At 47.7% G+C, this 21,215-nt stretch overlaps 2 protein-coding genes across 16 annotated transcripts in view; one reads left to right on the top strand and one right to left on the bottom strand.

The window, feature by feature from the left end:
* Nucleotides 1–21,215, top strand: part of MAMSTR (MEF2 activating motif and SAP domain containing transcriptional regulator) — a 49,769-nt gene that overhangs the window by 14,265 nt on the left and 14,289 nt on the right. For 12 of the 14 annotated variants that reach the window (XR_013825236.1, XR_013825237.1, XM_079906874.1 and 9 more), the window contains one exon: nucleotides 14,291–14,397. Coding sequence is in view for 11 of the 14 variants with exons in the window: in XM_079906874.1 (XP_079763000.1) it covers nucleotides 14,291–14,397 (107 nt within the window). In the remaining 3 variants the exon portion in view is untranslated. Of the gene's footprint in view, nucleotides 1–9,707; nucleotides 9,783–14,290; nucleotides 14,398–21,215 lie in introns of those variants that run through there. The other 2 variants (XM_079906877.1, XR_013825238.1) reach the window with 2 other exon arrangements.
* On the bottom strand, nucleotides 12,666–19,771 carry LOC307178597 (galactoside alpha-(1,2)-fucosyltransferase 2; the record flags this gene model as incomplete). 2 transcript variants are annotated; one of them, XM_079906895.1, is made up of 2 exons in its annotated part: nucleotides 19,584–19,771; nucleotides 12,666–13,702 (listed from the first exon to the last, which is right to left on the bottom strand). In XM_079906895.1, exon 2 carries the CDS (start codon nucleotides 13,698–13,700, stop codon nucleotides 12,666–12,668), a length of 1,035 nt encoding a protein of 344 aa, XP_079763021.1. In that variant the 5' UTR covers nucleotides 13,701–13,702; nucleotides 19,584–19,771. The 2 variants fall into 2 exon arrangements, with proteins under 2 accessions (XP_079763021.1, XP_079763020.1); XM_079906894.1 differs by lacking the exon at nucleotides 19,584–19,771 and adding an exon at nucleotides 17,396–17,858.

Below are 21,215 nucleotides of genomic sequence, written 5' to 3'. Positions count from 1 at the left end.
GGTTCGTGCCCCGGTCCGGGAAGATCCCACATGCCGCGGAGCGGCTGGGCCCGTGAGCCATGGCCGCTGAGCCTGCGGGTCCAGAGCCTGTGCTCCGCAACAGGAGAGGCCACAACAGTGAGAGGCCCGCGTACCGCAAAATAAAATAAAATAAAATAAAATGTGAGAGTCATCAAAATACAGCATGTGAAACTATGAAATCACCCAGGGAGAACAATGGGCCATGGATAGAACCCTAGGAAAACTAATTCCTGGAAGGAACACCCCATGACCATGAACATAATTAATTAAATTAAAATGGACAGGGCAACAGCCAGCCTTTTACTGAAGCTTGGTTCACTGAAGAAACTCCATAAAATCACCAGAAACAACCCTCTCCCCTCCCCACTTTCTTAGGTACTTTTAGTTTCCTAAGGTTGCTGTAGCAAAGTACCCCCAACTGAGTGGCTAAAAAAGCAGAAATGTAAGGTTGCGGGGTCAGAATAATTCCCTAGGTAATGACAGGAGATGCAGTAGTAAGGAATCCCAGGAGGAAATACCTCCTATCCTAATATCCCACCACATACAGTCAGCCTCCAGAATCCAAAGTGACCTGAGAATCGCCCCCTTCCCTCAGCTATGGGGTAGAGAGGGTGAACTGTAAAAAGAAACAGTTGGGAGTAGATCTCGGGACAGTGACGGAGGGGGAAGGAAAATAATCAACCTGAAAATGAACACATATCTTCATGTGCTAATTGACATTTGCTTATCATCATTTTCAAACCATCTGTTCAATTTCTTTTTTTTTTGCGGTACGCGGGCCCCTCACTGTTGTGCCTTCTCTCGTTGCGGAGCACAGGCTCTGGACACCCAGGCTCAGCGGCCATGGCTCACGGGTCTAGCCACTCCGCAGCATGTGGGATCTTCCCGGACCCGCGTCCCCTGCATCGGCAGGCGGACTCTCAACCGCTGCGCCACCAGGGAAGCCCATCTGTTCAATTTTTTTTGGCCCATGTATTCTAATGAAGCTTTTGTCTTTTTCTTATTGACTTATAGATATTCTTTATATCTTCTGCATATGAGCCTTGTTAAATGTAGATACTGCAAACATGAAAAGTGTCTTTTTTTTCTTTAGCTTTTTATTTTTTATTTTTTTTCCACACCTTGTGGTAGGCAGAACTTTCCGGCTCATAAATTGAACCTGCACCCCCTCTCGTGGAAGCAAGGAGTGTTAACCGCTGGACCACCTGGGAAGTCTGAAAAGAGTCTTTTAATGAATCACAGTTTTTCATTTTAATGAAATCCAACATACCAATGTTTTTATGGTTACTGGGTTTTTTTTGTGTGTGTCTTAGTTAGGAAACCTTTGCCCCCATCAAGGTCATGAGCTTTTCTTCCGTGTTTTGTTCTAGAAGCTTTATGCTTTTAGCTTTCACCTTCTGGTTTGTGATCCATCTTGAATTAACATTTGTGCATGGTGTGAGGTAGGGGTCAAGGCTTACTTTTTCCCTATGGGTATAGGATTTCTTGCATTTATTTATTTATTTTATTTATTTATTTTAAAATTATTATGATTTTTTTAACATTAGTTTTTTTAACATCGTTACTGGAGTATAATTGCTTTACAATGTTGTGTTCGTTTCTGCTGTATAACAAAGTGAATCAGCTATATGCATACGTATATTCCCGTATCCCCTCCCTCTCACCCTCCCTATCCCACCCCTCTAGGTGGACACAAAGCACCGAGCTGATCTCCCTGTGCTCTGCGGCTGCTTCTCACTAGTTATCTATTTTTTTTTTTTTTTTTTTTTTTGCGGTACGCAGGCCTCTCACTGCTGTGACCTCTCCCATTGCGGAGCACAGGCTCCGGACGCGCAGGCTCAGCGGCCATGGCTCACGGGCCCAGCTGCTCCACGGCATGTGGGATCTTCCTGGACCAGGGCACGAACCCATGTCCCCTGCATCAGCAGGCGGACTCTCAACCACTGAGCCACCAGGGAAGCCCTAGTTATCTATTTTACATTTGGTAGTGTATATATGTCCATACCACTCTCTCACTTTGTCCCAGCTTGCCCTTCCCCTCCACCGCGTCCTCAAGTCCATTCTCTATGTCTGCATCTTTATTCCTGTCCTGCCCCTAGGTTTTTCAGAACCAGTTTTTTTTTCTTTTTTTAGATTCCATATATATGTGTTAACATATGGTATTTGTTTTTCTCTTTCTGACTTAACTTCACTCTGTATGACAGTCTCTAGGTCCATCCACCTCACTACAAATAACTCAATTTCGTTTCTTTTTATGGCTGAGTAATATTCCATTGTATATATGTGCCACATCTTCTTTATCTGTTCATCTGTCAATGGACAATTGGGTTGCTTCCATGTCCTGGCTACTGTAAATAGAGCTGCAGTGAACATTGTGTTACATGACTCTTTTTGAATTATGGTTTTCTCAGGGTATATGCCCAGTAGTGGGATTGCTGGGCCATATGGTAGTTCTATTTTTAGTTTTTTAAGGAACGCACATACTGTTCTCCATAGTGGTTGTATCAGTTTACATTCCCACCAACAGTGCAAGAGGGTTCCCTTTTCTCCACACCCTCTCCAGCATTTATTGTTTGTAGGTTTTTTGATGATGGCCATTCTGACCAGTGTGAGGTGATACCTCATTGTAGTTTTGATTTGCATTTCTGTAATGATTAGTGATATTGAGCATTCTTTCATGTGTTTGTTGGCAATCTGTATATCTTCTTTGGGGAAATTTCTATTTAGGTCTTCTGCCCATTTTTGGATTGGGTTGTTTGTTGTTTTGATATTGAGCTGCTTGTATATTTTGGAGATTAATCCTTTCTCAGTTGCTTCATTTTCAAATATTTTCTCCCATTCTGACAGTTGTCTTTTCGTCTTGTTTATGGTTTCCTTTGCTGTGCAAAAGCTTTGAAGTTTCATTAGGTCCCGTTTGTTTATTTTTGGTTCTATTTCCATTTCTCTGGGAGATGGGTCAAAAAAGATCTTGCTGTGATTTATGTCATGCAGCGTTCTGCCTATGTTTTCCTCTAAGAGTTTGATAGTGTGTCTGGCCTTACATTTAGGTCTTTAATCCATTTAGAGTTTATTTTTGTGTATGGTGTTAGGGAGTGTTCTAATTTCATTCTTTTACATGTAGCTGTCCAGTTTTCCCAGCACGACTTATTGAAGAGGCTGTCTTTTCTCCATTGTATATTCTTACCTCCTTTATCAAAGATAAGGTGACCATATGTATAGTGGAATAACTGAGGACATGGAAAGGAGACGTGACCCATGAGCACCCCCCCCCCCCAGCAAACTGGGGGCTGGCGAATAAGCCAGAACTGCAAAGAGTCCTGATTGGTTTGAGCCCCCCCCCGGCAAACTGGGGGCATGCGAATAAGCCAGGACTGTGAACAGTCCTGAATGCTTTGAGCTCCCCCCCCATCCACAGCAAACCAGGGGCCTGCGAATAAGCATTGGGTTCTTTGGGCACTGATCCATGAGATGTCCTCAGTATAATCAGAATGGTGGGAACGCAAGGAAATGTCCTTGTGCTACTTCAGTATAATCAAAATAATGGTGGGAATTTTGTGCTGCTTTTGCGCTCAAGGACGAAGCATGGCATGTTTTCAAGAAAGCCCTTTATTGCTTGTATAATCAATAGAAGCATATCTTGCTGCTTTGACATTTCTGAAATGTTAAGAAAACAAGTCTTAAAATGTAAACATAGATAATGCTTTAATAAAAGCTACCACAGCAGGACAGATGGCGCTGTTTTTCCTGAGCGAGCGGCAGCCCTCTACTGCTGTGCTTCGGCACAATTCATCTCGTGTGACAAGCTTGCTTTCGGCCCTGTCATAAGATAAACTACAACACATATGTGCATGGGTTTATCTCTGGGCTTTCTATCCTGTTCCATTGATCTATATTTCTGTTTTTGTGCCAGTACCATACTCTCTTGATTACTGTAGCTTTGTAGTATAGTCTGAAGTCAGGGAACCTGATTCCTCCAGTTCCATTTTTCTTTGTCAAGATTGCTTTGGGGCTTCCCTGGTGGCACAGTGGTTAAGAATCCACCTGCCAATGCAGGGGACACGGGTTCAAGCCCTGGTCCAGGAAGATCCCATATGCCACAGAGCAACTAAGCCCGTGTGCCACAACCACTGAGCCTGTGCTCTAGAGCCCACAAGCCACAACTACTGAACCCACGTGCCACAGCTACTGAAGCCTGTGTGCCTAGAGCCTGTGTTCCTCAACAAGAGAAGCCACCACAGTGAGAAGCCTGTGCACCTGAACAAAGAGTAGCCCCCGCTTGCCGTGACTAGAGAAAGCCTGCACACAGCAACGAAGACCCAATGCAGCCAAAAATAAATAAATTAAATAAATAAATTTAAAAAAAAAGATTGCTTTGGCTCTTTGGGGTCTTTTGTGTTTCCATACAAACTGTGAAATTTTTTGTTCTAGTTCTGTGGAAAATGCCATTGTTAATTTGATAGGGATTGCATTGATCTGTAGATTGCTTTGGGCAGTATAGACATTTTCACAATGTTGATTCTTCCAATCCAAGAATACGGTATATCTCTCCAACTGTTTATATCATCTTTAATTTCTTTCATCAGTGTCTTATAGTTGTCTGCATACAGGTCTTTTGTTTCCTTAGGTAGATTTATTCCTAGGTATTTTATTCTTTTTGTTGCACTGGTAAATGGGGGTGTTTCCTTAGTTTCCCTTTCAGATTTTTCATCATTAGTGTATAGGAATGCAAGAGATTTCTATGCATTAACTTTGTATCCTGCTACTTTACCAAATTCATTGATTAGCTCTAGTAGTTTTCTGGTAGCATCTTTAGGATCCTCTATGTATAGTATCATGTCATCTTCAAACAGTGACAGTTTTACTTCTTCTTTTCTGATTTGGATTCCTTTTATTTCTTTTTCTTCTCTGATTGCTGTGGGTAAAACTTCCAAAACTATGTTGAATAATAGTGGTGAGAGTGGGCAACCTTGTCTTGTTCCTGATCTTAGTGGAAATGGTTTCAGTTTTTCACCATTGAGAATGATGTTGGCTGTGGGTTTGTCATATATGGCCTTTATTTTGCATTTATTGAAAAGCTCTTTCATTCCCCCACTGAATTGTGTTAATATCTTTGTCATAAATAAAGTGATCATATATATGTGGTCTGTTTCTGGACTCACTATTGGATTCCATTTCTCTATCTTTTATGTCGGTACCACTCTGTTGTAAGTTTACCTTTATGGTAAATCTTGAAATCTGGTAATCTCACTGGTCTCTAGCCTCAGTTCCACTATTACCTCACTGGTCCATTGTCACTGCTGGTTAATGTAGATCAAATTCATTCCTCGAGGTATATTTTTAATATTTTTTTTACAGCATAACTTTCTTATAATTGTGATACAGAATCATGCACACACACTTTTTAAAATATTTATTATTTTATTTTTGGCTGCATCAGATCTTAGTTGCAGCACGTGGGCTTAGTTGCCCCACGGCATGTGGGATCTTAGTTCCCTGACCAGGGATCAAACCTGAGTTCCCTGCACTGGAAGGTGGACTCCCAACCACTGGACCACCAGGGAAGTCCCTGACACACACACTTTTTAGCTCTAACTCTGGTTCACAGGAAATGCAGGGAACACAGGAACATGTTGAATGACAGAAAGAGGACTCAACCAGCCAAATGAAAATGACAAATGACTTGGTTTCATAACAAATTAATGGCTTTTTTTAAAAGAAAAGGAAGGGGATCATTATAGATTAAAAGATATTTAAGACACTTGTCAACCAAAGGCAATGGATGAAGTTTGTTTATTCTTTTTTCTTTATTCTGCTTTGCAGTAGTTATTTCCACTATTTTATCTTCCAGGTCACTTATCCGTTCTTCTGCCTCAGTTATTCTGCTATTGATCCCATCTAGAGTATTTTTCATTTAATTTACTGTGTTGTTCATCGTTGCTTGTTTCCTCTTTAGTTCTTCTAGGTCCTTGTTAAATGTTTCTTGCATTTTGTCTATTCTATTTCCAAGATTTTGGATCATCTTTACTATCATTATTCCGAATTCTTTTTCAGGTAGACTGCCTATTTCCTCTTTATTTGTTAGGTCTGATGGGTTTTTATCTTGCTCCTTCATCTGTGGTGTGTTTTTCTGTCTTCTCATTTTGCTTATCTTACTGTGTTTGGGGTCCCCTTTTTGCAGACTGCAGGTTCGTAGTTCCCGCTGTTTTTGATGTCTGTCTCCAGTGGCTAAGGTTGGTTCAGTGGGTTGTGTAGGCTTCCTGGTGGAGGGGACTGGTGCCTGTGTTCTGGTGGATGAGGCTGGATCTTGTCTTTCTGGTGGGCAGGTCCACGTCTGGTGGTGTGTTTTGGGGTGTCTGTGGACTTACTATGATTTTAGGCAGCCTCTCTGCTAATGGGTGGGGTTGTGTTCCTGTCTTGCTAGTTGTTTGGCATAGGGTGTCCAGCACTGTAGCTTGCTGGTCGTTGAGTGAAGCTGGGTGTTGGTGTTGAGATGGAGATCTCTGGGAGATATTCGCCGTTTGATATTACGTGGAGCTGGGAGGTCTCTTGTGGACCAGTGTCCTAAAGTTGGCTCTCCCACGTCAGAGGCACAGCACTGACTCCTGGCTACAGCACCAAGAGCCTTTCATCCACACGGCTCAGAATAAAAGGGAGAAAAAGTAGAAAGAAAGAAAGAAAGAAAAAAAAAAGGATAAAATAAAATAAAGATAAAATAAAGTTATTAAAATAAAAAATAATTATTAAGAAATTTTTTTTATTTTTAAAGTAAAAACAAACAAACAAAAAAACCGGACGGACAGAACCCTAGGACAAATGGTGAAAGCAAAGCTATACAGACAAAATCTCACACAGAAGCATACACATACTCACAAAAGGAGGAAAAGGGGAAAAAATAATATATCTTGCTCTCAAAGTCCACCTCCTCAATTGGGGGTGATTCGTTGTCTATTCATGTATTCCACAGATGCAGGTACATCAAGTTGATTGTGGAGATTTAATCCGCTGCTCCTGAGGCTGCTGGGAGAAATTTCCCTTTCTCTTCTTTGTTCGCACAGTTCCCGGGGTTCAGCTTTAGATTTGGCCCCGCCTCTGCATGTAAATCGCCGGAGGCCGTCTGTTCTTGGCTCAGACAGGACGGGGTTAAAGGAGCCGCTGACTCGGGGTCTCTGGCTCACTCAGGCCGGGCGGGGGGGGGGGGGGCACGGAGTGCGGGCGAGCCTGCGGCGGCAGAGGCCTGCATGACGTTGCACCAGCCTGAGGCGCGCCGTGCGTTCTCCCGGGGAAGTTGTCCCTGGATCCCGGGACCCTGGCAGCGGCGGGCTGCACAGGCTCCCCGGCAGGGAGGTGTGGATAGTAACCTGTGCTCGCACACAGGCTTCTTGGTGGCGGCAGCAGCAGCCTTAGCGTCTCATGCCCGTCTCTGGGGTCCGCGCTTTTAGCAGCGGCTTGCGCCGTCTCTGGAGCTCCTTTAAGCCGCGCTCTTAATCCCCTCTCCTCGCGCACCAGGAAACAAAGAGGGAAGAAAAAGTCTCTTGCCTCTTCGGCAGCTCCAGACCTTTTCCCGGACTCCCTCCCGGCCAGCCATGGCGCACTAACCCCTTCAGGCTGTGTTCACGCCGCCAACCCTAGTCCTCTCCCTGGGATCCGACCGAAGCCCGAGCCTCAGCTCCCAGCCCCGCCCGCCCCGGCGGGTGAGCAGACAAGCCTCTCGGGCTGGTGAGTGCCTGTCGGCACCGATCCTCTGCGGGAATCTCTCCGCTTTGCCCTCCGCACCCCTGTTGCTGCGCTCACCTCCGCGGCTCCCGTGAAGTTTGTTTAGATCTGGATCCAAACACAGTAATAAGACATTTTTGAAACAGAAAAGTTTCAACACAGACTTCTGATAGACGATATTAACATATTATTATAAAATTGTCTTAGATATTTATGTGGTTATATTTTTATTAATTCCTCATCCATTAGAGATATAAAATTCATGCATGGAAAAATTTGCTGTCTGAGATTTGCATAAAGTAAAAAGGGGGAAGATGAGGGGCATAGATGAAAGAAGAATGGGGACATTTTGAAATTATTGAATTGCGTGATGGGCATTTTCTACACTCTCTATTTTATGTATAAAATGTTTAGTTTGTTTTTAAAGAAACTTCTACACCTGTCCAGGTGGAGATGGTGGTGACTTGGACAGAATGGTTATGGTAAAGGAAGGAGAGAAGATCAGATTCAGGGTATATTTTCTAGGTAAAGCTGACAACTTGCTGGTGGATAAAATGTAAAAGAAAGAATCAAGGGTAAGATTAAGTGTTTGGTTGAAGTAAATGGACAGCGCCATTTACTGACATGGGGGTGGGCAGGGGAAGGCTTGGTTGGCTGAAATGAGGGGAGATGTTGTCACAGACATTTGGGGAAACTATGACTAACCATGATGTTGTTTTAATTTAGAAGCATGTAAAATGTGCCCCCCCAATACATTTTTAAATGTACATGAAGAAAATAGAGAATGCTGAATTAATAAATGAACATAGAATTTCTTTTCTTTTGTTTTAAATAGCAAAACCTGGTCCAGTGACCACCACCCATTCAAGCTGTATAAAATAAGGCTGGAGGGCTTCCCTGGTGGCGCAGTGGTTGAGAGTCCGCCTGCCGATGCAGGGGACGCAGGTTCGTGTCCTGGTCCGGGAGGATCCCACATGCCGCGGAGCGGCTGGGTCCGTGAGCCATGGCCGCTGAGCCTGCGCGTCCGGAGCCTGTGCTCCGCAACAGGAGAGGCCACAACAGTGAGAGGCCCGAGTACCGCAAAAAAAAAAAAAAAGGCTGGAAATTTGAAAGGGGAATCCTTAAATAGAGTTACCGAGAAACCTATTAGCCTAGTAAGTACTGTGGCATCCCATTCCATGGGTACCAAGCCACAAGAAAGAGGCCCTAAGAGAACCACCCAGAGAGACTGAAGAGGCCTGCAAGGGGATGTGTGGTAGTCGTTAGAGCCATGCATAAATCTGGGGCATGAGGGCAGGTTGCTCTTGCTTGCCCTCTGTGAAATAAAATTCATGTATTACGGCAAGATGAGAAAAATTTAAACATAAAGATTCTTCTCTGCCCTTTGGCCTCTCCTCTCCCCGCACTGTGCATTGTGTGTCTGCATTACCCATTGACAAACTCCCCCTCCCCCATGGGCAGGAGTCATAAAGAGCAACATTCTCCTAGCACTAACAAGATAACTCCTTAAAAGATAACATTCCTGGGCTTCCCTGGTGGCGCAGTGGTTGAGAGTCCGCCTGCCGATGCAGGGGACACGGGTTCGTGCCCCAGTCCGGGAAGATCCCACGTGCCACGGAGCGGCTGGGCCCGTGAGCCATGGCCGCTGAGCCTGCGCGTCCGGAGCCTGTGCTCCGCAACGGGAGAGGCCACAACAGTGAGAGTCCCGCGTACCGCAAAAAAAAAAAAAAAAGATAACATTCCTTCTTGATCTCGTAAGGCGTCACGTAACCCACCAGGATGACGCTTAGATCCGGATTATGGAAACTGTCAATAACACATCATTTGATGTACAGCTCTCTGTCTCAAAAAAACTTATATAACTGTGCCTTGATTTCTAACCGGTGGAACAGTTCTCAGAGCTTTCTGAGATGCTCTTCCCTGGTTATAATCCTCAAATTTGGCCCAAATAAAATTTTCCATTTCTTTCTTAGGTCCACTGATTAAGTTTTCGTCGACACCTCTTTGAAATTGGGTATGACCACGTGACTTTCTTCAGTCACTGAAATGTGAGTGGCAAACCTTTTTTTCCTCTGTACCCATTTTTGGAGCTTCCTCCCAATTTTTTTTTTTTTTTTTTTTTTTTGCCACACCGTTCGTCATGTGGGATCTTAGTTCCCCCACCAGGGATGCAACCCGTGCCCCCTACAGTGGAAGCGTGGAGTCTTAACCACTGGACCGCCAGGGAAGTCCCAGCATCTTCCCAATTCTTAGGGTATTCTTTCATTACCTTTTGTTGAATCAGCTCCCTTACAAATATGGTGGTCGTGTTTGTATTAGGTGACCCACCCCCATGACCTCAGGTAATTGACTCATGGTGGATGAGTCAATGGATATCAATCCGATTGAGCCCATCAGATTATCTTTTTCAGGAATGTCAAACTGTGGCAGAGAGACACGAGGAGTTTCTGTTGGGCCCTTGAAATGAGACTTCTATTTCACCACTACCTCCGTGGTCCACCATCTCTGCATGCTGGAAGTGTTACAGTAGCCTTCTCACTGGTCTCTTTGTCTCCATCCTTGCCCTTACAGCCCTCTCTCCACATAGCAGCCAGATATGTCCACACAGCAAATCAGATCATATCACTCCCCTAATTAAATTAAAGCCCTCTGATGGCTTCCCATCGGTCTTAGAATAAAACCCAAAGTCCTCATCATGGTCGACAAGGCATTTCATGGTCCCACCCTGCTAACTTCTCCACCTATATCTGTCTCCATGTGCTCCAGTCACACTGGTCTCATTTCACTCTCATGTATAACTAGACTACCGCCCCGCCCCGCCCCAGGACCTTTGCACGTGGGATCTCAAGTCAGGTGAGGATATGCATGTTGGCCTCCTTCATGCCAAAGTCATAAAAGATTTTGCAAATGCAGAGACTAATCTATTTAGTTTGTTATCCAGTTATTTATGGCTGCCTAACAGATTATCCCCAAACTTAGTGGCACAAAACAATCAGAGTGCTGTGCTCACAGAATCTGTGAATCAGGAATATGGCTTGTCTCTGCAACATGTTGTCGGGAACCTCGGCTGGATCACTCTAAACGCTAGGTTGACTGGAACAACTGTGGAATCATCTGGAGGCTTCTACACTCACATGTCTGATGTGTGGGCTGGGATGACTTGAAGCTGGCCTCAGCTAAGACTGTTCCTCTGTGGCCTCTCACTGAGTTTGGGCCTCCTCACAGCATGGTCGCTTCAGGTGGCTGGACTTCTTACATGATGATGACGACTGAGGACTCCAAGAGTAAGTGTTTCAGCAAACAGCTTGAAAGCCATGTTGTGAGGGAGTCCAAGCTATCCTGTCTTGCAGGATATTCCAAATGAGCACCACTAAGTGCAGCTGCGTAACAGCACCCAGCCAGCGTTGCACTGGAGCAGAGAATCACCCAGCAGCCCACAGACTGGTGGGAAAGAATGAATTGCTGTCACTTGAAGCCACTATGTTTTGTTAACGCAGTCCCTGAGAGCAGGGATCGTGTTAGGTTCATCACTACAGGTATTTACTAAAAGAATGAATAGACTCTCGTCAAGTTCATTGAGCCATGCTGGTCTCTGAGTTCTCAACAATAATCGTCGTGGTCCCCAGAAGCCAGGGTTGCAGAGGTGGGGCACAAGGTCTTGGATTCACACCAACTACTAGCCAATATGGCTCTCTTGTAAAAACTGGGCAAAAGGTCCCCACTCTGGATGGACTAATTAGAAAAAAGTGAGTCCTCTGGGTGGACACAGTCCCAGGGACACATGGCTTGGAGAGCAGACTGTAGGCTCTAGTTAAGCCCCACTTGCCTCCTTGTCTAGGGACCTTTGTGTAGTGACCAACTTGCACAATAATCCAGGGCTTCCCTGTTTTGCACCCTACAGACATTCCTCCCTTCTTCCTTGGTAAGAGCACCCCAATTTTCTTACTGCAAGCCACCATGTCCTTCAGAGGAAGCTGATCAACTCCCCAGCTGCAGCGGGGGCAAAGATTTATTGATCTGAAGCTAAGTCAATCCCAGGCTCTCATTCACCATGCCTTACAAGGGGTCAGGGGGCATGTGACACAGTTCTGGTCAATGAGACATGGGGCCAGTTGCTGGAGGATTTGGAAGGTTTCCCACACTCTTCAGAAGGGACCTAAGATAAGAACAAACCTCTTTTTGCTGCCTTGGGAAAAGGATATCTGTGTGACACCTGAGTAGGTGGCAGCTTTCTTGGGACCACGGGGAGCACGTGGGAGCTGATTTAAGAGATTACGGCAGCTCAACAAGATGGATAGAACTGGGGTCTTTTTTTTTTTTGACTTATTTTTATTTAAAAAAATATTTATTTTATTTATTTATTTTTGGCTGCTTTAGGTCTTCGTTGCTGTGCACGGGCTTTCTGTGGTTGCGGTGAGCAGGGGCTACTCTTTGCTGTCATGCGTGGGCTTCTCATTGCGGTGGCTTCTCGTTGCGGAGCACGGACTCTAGGCGCGCAGGCTTCAGTAGTTGTGGTGCACAGGCTCAGTAGTTGTGGCTCGCGGGCTCTAGAGCACAAGCTCAGTAGTTGTGGTGCACTGGCTTAGCTGCTCCAGCAGCATGTGGGATTTTCCTGGACCAGGGCTCGAACCCATGTCCCCTGCATTGGTAGGCAGACCCCTAACCACTGCGCCACCAGGGAAGTCCCAGAACTGGGGTCTGGTTGAGCTGCTAAATTAACCCTGGAGATGTGCCACCTCTGGTCCTGTTGTGTGAGACACATGAACATGTTATTTAAACAAGTTAGTTGGGACTTCTGTTACTTGCAGCCTGAAGCATTATGGTACAAGAGGGCAGTGTTCTGGAACATGTAATAATGTGCTTCTCATACCTTGGAACAGATCTTGGGGGATCCAGAAGAGGGGAATGGAGTGCTGATGGACCAGCTAACATCAGTGCTTGAGGAGTGGGGACAGGTCTGCCGCGATCCCAGTCCAATCTGGCAGGAAGGCTGCCTCTGGCTTAAAGACTTTGAGGAAGGGAGAGTCTGGGAGGGTATAATTGGCCAGGTAGATGGTCTCTCCACCTGCGAGGTAGGCGGCCCAGATCCCAAACGTCCCAATGGTCATGATGGTGTGATTACATTGCGTGAGCAATGCAAAGTCCTTGGCGGGTGAGCCCTCAATGCCATTGCCGGCAAAGACCACATCCCCACGGGAGGCCTCAATATTTTCCCGACACCAGGCCATGCCGTTGCTGGTGACCACGAAGATGGGGGAGCGGTAGCGAGCCCGGAACCAGTCCAGCGCCTGCTGCAGGTAGCCCCGGTCGGCCACCACGCCCTTCCACACGTTGGGCATAACGTGGACGTAGTCCCCCCGGCGCACGTGGACCCCTACGTAGGTGCTCGGCCGGCTCCCATTCACCTGCAGACCCCGCAGAAAATTCTGGGCCTCCTCACGCACGTGGTCGTGCAGGGTGAACTCCTGGAGGATCTCGGCGCGGAGGTGGTGGTAGAAGGTCCACGAGCAGGGGTAGCCGGTGAGGCGCACGTACTCTCCCGGGATGTGTCGGTACCGCTCTTCCATCCAGTCGTTCAGGGGGTAGTTCTGCCAGGGGATCCTGCTGGCCGTGGTGTCGTGCAGGACGGGGAGGGTGATTCTGAAGATGGGGGCCAGCGTGCTGTGCATCTGGGGCGGGATGAAGGCCGGCCGCCCATTCATCTTGGCCAGGGCGTACAGGGTGGCGTACTCCCCCATCTGGTTCCCCAGGCGGCCTATGGCATTGATCGTCCACATGCCCTTTGGCCGGGGGCTCCGCTGGGGGCTCGAGGGAGATTCCTCGGTTGCTAGCTCCAGCGTCTGTAACTCCCATGTGGGCTGAATCTTCACTAGCCTCTGCTGAATGTGAAATACGGTGGAAGCCGTGAAGACAAAGAGGATGAAGGGGGCCGTGGGGAAGAAGAAAGGTGCCTGTGTGCTGAGCATGGCTGTTAGGAGAGGGAGAGCAGGAAACGGTTAGCTCAGGAGACGGAGGCCATGGGCTAGTGCATGAAGCTGGCGGCGCAGTTGTCCGGGCAGACATCGCGTGGACGTATGTACGTGTGGGTCTGCTTTGCATGCGCATGGAAATGAGTGTGAATACTCGGGTTACATGTATGCAGGTACAGCTCTGGAGTGTGTGTTATGTGGCTGTGTCTCCACTGGACTCATATGTGCATGTTTACATGTGTATATAGACACCCATGGCATGTGCGTTGTATGAGTAGATATGGGTATTTATATGCTGTGTACGTATGTGAGTGTGGAATTGTGTGCAGGTGAATGGACATGTGTACATTGTATTGCACGGTTGTGTATATACACCCACACCTGATTCTATTGCACTTCGCAGATACTGCATTCTTTACAAATTGAAGGTTTGTGGCAAGCCTGCATTTTCAGATGATGGTTAGCATTTTTTAGCAATCAGGCGTTTTTTAAAATTTTTATTTCACACATAAAGTATGCAGATCTTAAGTGTCTAGACTGATGAAGTTGTTTTCTTCTTCTTCTTTTTTTTTATCTTTTGGCCACAGCGCACGGCGTGTGGGATCTTACTTCCCCCACCACGGATGCAACCTGCGCCCCCTGCAGTGGCAGCACGGTCTTAACCACTGGACCATCAGGGAAGTCCTGCGATCAGGTATTTTGTTGTTGTTTTTGTTTTTTTAACTCTAATACAGTATTTATTTTTCATTCACCAGGTCTTTTTTTTTTTAAATCAGGTGTTTTTAATTAAGGTATGTACATTGGATTTTTTTAGATATAAAGCTATTGCACATTTAATAGACTACAGTACAGGGTAAACACAACTTTTATATGCACTGGGAAACCAAAAAAAATTGTGTGACTTTGTTGTAATATTCGCTGTATTGTGGTGGTCTGAAACCAAACTCAAAATATCTCTGAGTGCTAATTGTATTGTGTTCATATAGGGGTGTGTACTACATATATGGTGTGCAGGTGACATGTGTGTATACGTGACGCTATGCATACATTACGTGTATACACATTGTATGTTGAAATGTGGGTGTTTATAGACTGTAAGTATACATGTGTAGCTGTCTATATATAATGAGTTCAAGTGTACGAACCTACTATTTACCGGGGATCCAGTTTCTTTTTTTTTTTATAAATTTATTTATTTGTTTTTATTTTTTTGGCTGTGTTGGGTCTTCGTTGCCGTGCACAGGCTTCCCCTAGTTGCAGCGAGCAGGGGCTACTCTTTGCGGTGTGCGGGCTTCTCATTGCGGTGGCTTCTCTTGTTGCGGAGCATGGGCTCTTGGCGCGCGGGCTTCAGTAGTTGTGGCGCTCCGGCTTAGTTGCTCTGTGGCATGTGGGCTCTTCCCAGACCAGGGATTGAACCCGTGTCCCCTGCATTGGCAGGCGGATTCTCCACCACTACGTCACCAGGGAAGCCCGGGATCCAGTTTCTAGAGATGTCCATCTCTGCATGCCCTGCCTATCTATATCCCCTCTGATGGGAAATTGCCCTGCTCATCAAGAGCTTGACCTGTCCACCCTCCTGGCCAGAGATGACTGAACTTGAGATAGATGCCTGGCTCCACAGTGGCTTCTCCTTTCCTTGGTTAAGGTCTTGACAAGTGTAGGCTGGCTCTAAAGGACGAGTTGGCCAATTCACTCTTTTGAGTATTTTTTTTTTTTTTTTTTTTTTTTTTGCGGTACGCGGGCCTCTCACTGTTGTGGCCTCTCCCATTGCGGAGCACAGGCTCCGGATGTGCAGGCTCAGCGGCCATGGCTCATGGGCCCAGCCGCTTCGCGGCATGTGGGATCTTCCCAGACCGGGGCACGAACCCATGTCCCCTGCATCGGCAGGCGGACTCTCAACCACTGAGCCACCAGAGAAGCCCTTGAGTATTTTTATTAAAAGGCTCAGAAGGCAGTTGGTAGGTGAGAGTTTTTTCCTCCTGAGGCCATTCGGGTGTCCAACAATTCAAGTCAAATCTGACACTGTCTTCCTGGACTTTAGTATCAGATCTCACAAGTGAAACAGTTCAGCTCCAGAAGACTGCCTCCAACCTCAGACACCAGTCACAAGTCCAGGGCCATTCATACTCTGACTGACCAGTCATAGATCGGGGATTCCCATGACCAGGAAACTACCAGGCTCGATAATTTGCTAGAATGGCTCACAGAACTCAGGAAGACACTTTACTTATGTTTACTAGTTAATTATAAGGGAGACAAATGAGTAGTCAGAAGAGGCCCACAGGAGGAGGTCCAGAGGGTCTGAGCACAGGGCTTCTGTCCCCTTGGATTTGGGGTAGAACACCCTCCTAGCTCACGTTTGCTAACTCAGAGGCTTCCTGAAGCCCACTGTTTAGGGGTTTTGTGGAGGTATCATTATGTAGGTGCGATTGATTAAATCATTTGGCCACTGGTGATTTGCTCAATCTCTGGTCCGTCTCCCCTCCTCAGAGCTGAAAAGGGCCAATCCTCTAATGAAGGCTTGGTCTTTCTGCTGACCAGCTGCCATCCTGAAGCCATCTAGAGGCCTGGCAACAGTTGCCTCATCAAGTCCTATCACTTATCAATGAGAAAATGCCAAGGATATTAGGTGTTATGTGCCAGGAACTGGGGACAAAGACCGAAGATCATTCTGTGACACCACAGCAGGTAATCTTGAAAGGGAGAGTAGGGGGAGGTGTGGCTGGGACATATCAGTGCAGGCTGAAGCAGAGGAAGCCAGTAACCAGAAGATACCTGAAGAGATGTGCAGACACCTCAAAGGAACTTCAACTCCTGATCAAGAAATCCCAGAAAATCTGCTTATATTTGAACAATACAACCTGTTCCTTTCAACTCTGGTTACAACAGAAGCTAGTTCCAGGAGTTAGGGTGGTTGCATAGAACAGGCCTCCTGAAAACACATGGGACTCACTATGGTATTGAGACAGGAGGGAAGGGGGCAGGGCACACCCTTAAAGAATATCATTAAAGAATGACACAGCCATTGAGAAAAACAGGGTGTGGTTAGGGGCTTCCCTGGTGGCGCAGTGGTTGAGAGTCCGCCTGCCGATGCAGGAGACGCGGGTTCGTGCCCCGGTCCGGGAAGATCCCACATGCTGCGGAGTGGCTGGGCCCGTGAGCCATGACCGCTGAGCCTGTGCATCCGGAGCCTGTGCTCCGCAACGGGAGAGGCCACAGCAGTGAGAGGCCCGCGTACCGCAAAAAAAAAAAAAAAAAAAAAACTGGTTAGAACCAGTTAGGTCCAAGATGGCAGAAGATTCAACTTCCAGTAGACCCTGAGCCTCATTCTATGCTCATTGTAATATATTAGCATATGCTAAATGACACACCCACAGGGGCCACGACAGTTCCGAGGCTGACCATAAAAGCCCAAAAATCGGGCGATGGTCCAGTTCCTAGAACTCTCTGTCCCTTCTCCAAAATAGATGGAATAATCCTCCCACTTCTTAGCCTGTGAAATTTCCCAGCCCATAAAAACTAACCACCCCATATCTTGGGGCCACTCGCACCTTCTGAGATGGTCTGCATTCTGCCTATGGAATGTGTATCTCTCTAAATAAACTTGCTTTCACTTTACTATGGCCTGCTCTTGAATTCTTTCCTGTGCAAAGCCAAGGACCCTCACTTGGTGGCCCGTCCCAGAGACTCACCCGAGACCTGGGACGTGACAATCCTCTCACACCACATTCTCCTGCGACATCGTTATAGGAGGTCCAGGGCACTGAGGATTCCCCATCTTGGGTCATAAATCTTGACGCGGTGGTTTGTAGAGTGAAGCAGTTAATTAAGCTATTGGCTGAGATTGTTTAGAACGAATCAAAGGCCCCGAAAGGATGAGGTTGCAGAGCACAAGTAACGAAAAGCAGGAAATGAATTGGTTCTGACTCCCCATTACGTGGCTAGAAGGCAGCAAGGAAAAGCAGAAGAATCCTTACTTAACGTCATCACAGTTAACACCTTACTGTTGCCAAGACCCCATCTAGACATGATTGCGGGGCTTTGTCCTTCTGCAGTCTAGGCTGGACCAACACATGTCACCGCAGGGAAAGTCCAGGTCTGGCCCCTGACTCAGCAAGCTTGGACTCTGAGCGAATGGGAATGCCGATATCTGGGAGGAGTCCCAGGAAAGATGGCTTTCTGTTCTCTCAGCTCTTCCAAAGACTTCCCCCCTCCTTCTCTGTGAATATGAGGTTCCCACCCAGGTTAAAAAAAAACCCTTCCTCCTGAGCAGGCTTTAATCGCAGCTTATCCTGGAAGCTCTGCACCAAAGTAGGTTAGAGATAAAGGTTTCTGTTTGGTTTGGTCTAGAGCTCGTGTTCCTGGTCAAACTGTTGAACCAAATGGCCATTAAGAAGGGAACCCTGGGGCTACATCCAGCTAGCTGTGACCTGATTGAAGCTGGGAAGCTTCCAGAAGCTATGCCGGTGTGGTCCTTTAGGGTTCATTATGGTTGAGAAAAGTTAGCATGAGACCTAAGGTAGCAACATCCCTGCTTCTGATCTATGTCTCCGAAACCCTCCGAGTCCATTAAGATCACAGGAGGGTTCTCTTTCCAGAAGAGACTCAGCCTTGTCAACTAGATGCCTGGATTTGAATTGAACCAACTCAGCTGGGGGTGTGGGACCTTTGGGTGCACCCAGGTGTCGGACACAACCAGAAATAGACTTCTGGGTGGTCCAACCTCCTCTAACCCCTTCCGCATTGAAAGGAAGGAGCCAGGAAGGCTGGGTTTGGTGAATAAGGTTTATTTCAAAGCTCGGTTTTGGCTCACGAAAGTCTCAGCCTTATTGAGCACAAGCTCCAGATAAGGCCGCTTTCTCAAGGCCACTGAAAGTGAAGCCTCCGCTCACTCAGCCCTGCATGGAATGTACTTGACTCGGGGACTTGGAGAGGACAGCACTTTCATTCGGGTCCAGATCCCCACAGGATTCCTCAGACTCTGCCCCTGACGGGGGAGAGGAACCCTCTGAGGACCGGAAAGCTGGAGGAAGGAAGAGAGAGCATCGAGGGAGGAGGAGGAAAGCTCCTTGTGGAGTGGCCTCTGCCTTCTCCCCACCACGGTTTTCTCTTCCTTCCTCCAGCTTGAAGGGCAAGGAGAAGACTTGGAGCCTCTGTCTGGCTCCAGATTTGCCGAGCTTGGGACATGGAACAACGGGGGCCAAGGGGGATGCTTGTAGGAAGGCAGAAGGATGGAGGGAAGGAAGGGAGAGAGAGAAGGAAGGAAGGGAGAGAGAGAGATGGGAAAAGACAGGAAAAGAGAAAGGGAAGTAGAAAGAAATGGAGAAAAAGACAGGGACAGAGAGAGAGAGACAGAGAGAGACAAAAAGAGACTGAGACAGAGAAAGATGGAGGCAGGGAAAGAGAAACACAGAAAGAAACAGAGACAGGAATAGAATGACAACAGAAGAGACAGAGGGAGAGGCAGAGAGGGAGAGAGAAAAAGGCCGCCGGGCAGGATGGATCTTCCTCGACTGGGTCCCACCTCCAGCCCCTGCTCTGCCCCAACTCTCTCTCTCTCTCTAGGTCAGTCCCTTTCGAGATCTCTCAGTCTCAGTGTCTTTATTACACACTTCCTCCTGTGAAGGAAGGGACAGTGTCCATCTTGTCCCCTGTGTGTCCCCTACAGCCCTCGGAAGCTGGGCTCGGCACATAGCAGGAAATACACGCGGTAAGAATGCAGTCCCTGTCTGGCCCCATTTTTTTTTCCTCCCTCCTCAGTGAGTCCCTGCCAGCATCTCCCTGCCTCATTCATTTTCCTATATCCCCCCCTTGTTTTTTTTTGGTCTCCATTTCCCAGCACCTAGTAGGTTAAAAAAAATGAATATTAAAAGCACAGACCTTCACAATCAAACCTCTTCAATTCTGGACCGGCAGCGGGTGCCCCTGAATGTTCCTTCGAAATTTGTTTACAGCAGACAGAAAGACCAGGTAAAAGGAAATGCAGAATGTTCTAGAACAATGTCTCTCAGTCTACCTGGTTGCTTCTCCCCTCCCCACCCAGGAAGGGGGATTGGCCACTGCTGAGGAGCCTCACTGACCTCCAGAACTCAACCCCATGACCTTGGCCGAGGCTTCGGGGAGAAGAGGAAGAGGTGGGGAGAGCCTCACAGGGTGAAACCCAGTGTCTGGGAGTAGGGGGCCACGCTGCGAGGTTTTGAAAGATTTAGGTTTGGAGAGAAGCTCTGTGGGGTGTGGCAAGAGTCTCTGATTAGCTGTGTGACCTTGACCAAGGGCCTCTCAGTGTCGTCATCCAAAAAGTGGGGATAATATAATATAATAACAGCACCTCTCTGCAGGGCTGTGGAGTGAATGCTGGACCACACGGGCTGTTCCTTTCATCTGGAGCGGGGTTAATACCCCAAACTCACATTTATGTCGGGCTCGAACCAAACGTCCTGTCTGCTGTCGTCGTACTCCCCTTCCTCCTAGTTCAGTTATCTTGCTGAATTTTAACAACAATCTTGCGATCATAAACACATCAATTTAAAAGCTAAGGAAACTGGGGCTCAGAGACCGGTCAGAGAGCGGGTGAGTGGCAGGCTTGGGGAAAGGCCAGGGCTGCGGGGGGTGGGGGGGGAGGAGACCTGGAAATCAGCACCTCCTGACATCGTCGGGGTCATTGGAGGTGAGCTCTTGGGGAAAGCCGACAGCTGCAGTCAGAATTTAAGGCTGCACAGCTTCTGACAAAGGGGAGGAGTCTGCCTTTCCCTTCAGTCCTCTGAGGTCAGGAAGTCCATCTCCTTACCTGCCCTCAGTCCTTCCAGCTGCATCACACCCTTCAGGGAGGGGTGAGAGGAGGAGTCAAGGTCCCTCGCTCCCCACCCCCCCACCCCCCCCCCCCCCCGCCCCGGTGCCCTGGGAGTCATCCCGTGAGGGGTTGCCCTAACTTGGCAGGGGGATTCTGCCTCCAATTCCCTGAGAAAAGTGGGGCCACCCAAATCTGCTGATAGCTTCTTTTAGACTTTCTCATTCTCGTCCACTTCCCTCTGTCCCAGGCCTGGCCTCATCCCCTCCCCTCTTGGAGTCTGGCCGGAGCCTCCGTGCCTCCCCTCCCCCTGCCATCTGTCCCCATGTGAGAGCTCACCCTACCGGCTCCTCTGCTCAAAACCCCGACTCTCCCCAACCTGAAACCCAGTCCCATCACACCCTGTAATTTGCGTGTCCGATTCCTTGAGCTCAGTCCCTGCCCAGCTGCAGGATCCCCTCCACACCCACGCCGCCGGGCACGGGCAGCTTTGCCCTGTCCATCCCTGTCACCGAAATTCACCCTATAATCACAACGCTGAGGAAGAGCTTAAGACAACAACGTGAGGCTACCACTTTGAAATCCCCAGCGTTCTGCTCGGCCTAGAATGGAAACGGTGACTTAGGATAGAATCCAGGGAGTCAGGGATCCGCTCACCTCCCCGGCGGGGTCTTGCCTGGGGCTGGAGCCTGCAGCCCGGACTCTCTGACCAGGGTCCTGCCGTC

This window comes from Stenella coeruleoalba (genome assembly GCF_951394435.1).
Source record: "Stenella coeruleoalba genome assembly, chromosome: 20".
NCBI lineage: Eukaryota > Metazoa > Chordata > Mammalia > Artiodactyla > Delphinidae > Stenella > Stenella coeruleoalba.
This window is presented reverse-complemented; position numbering and strand designations above follow the sequence as displayed.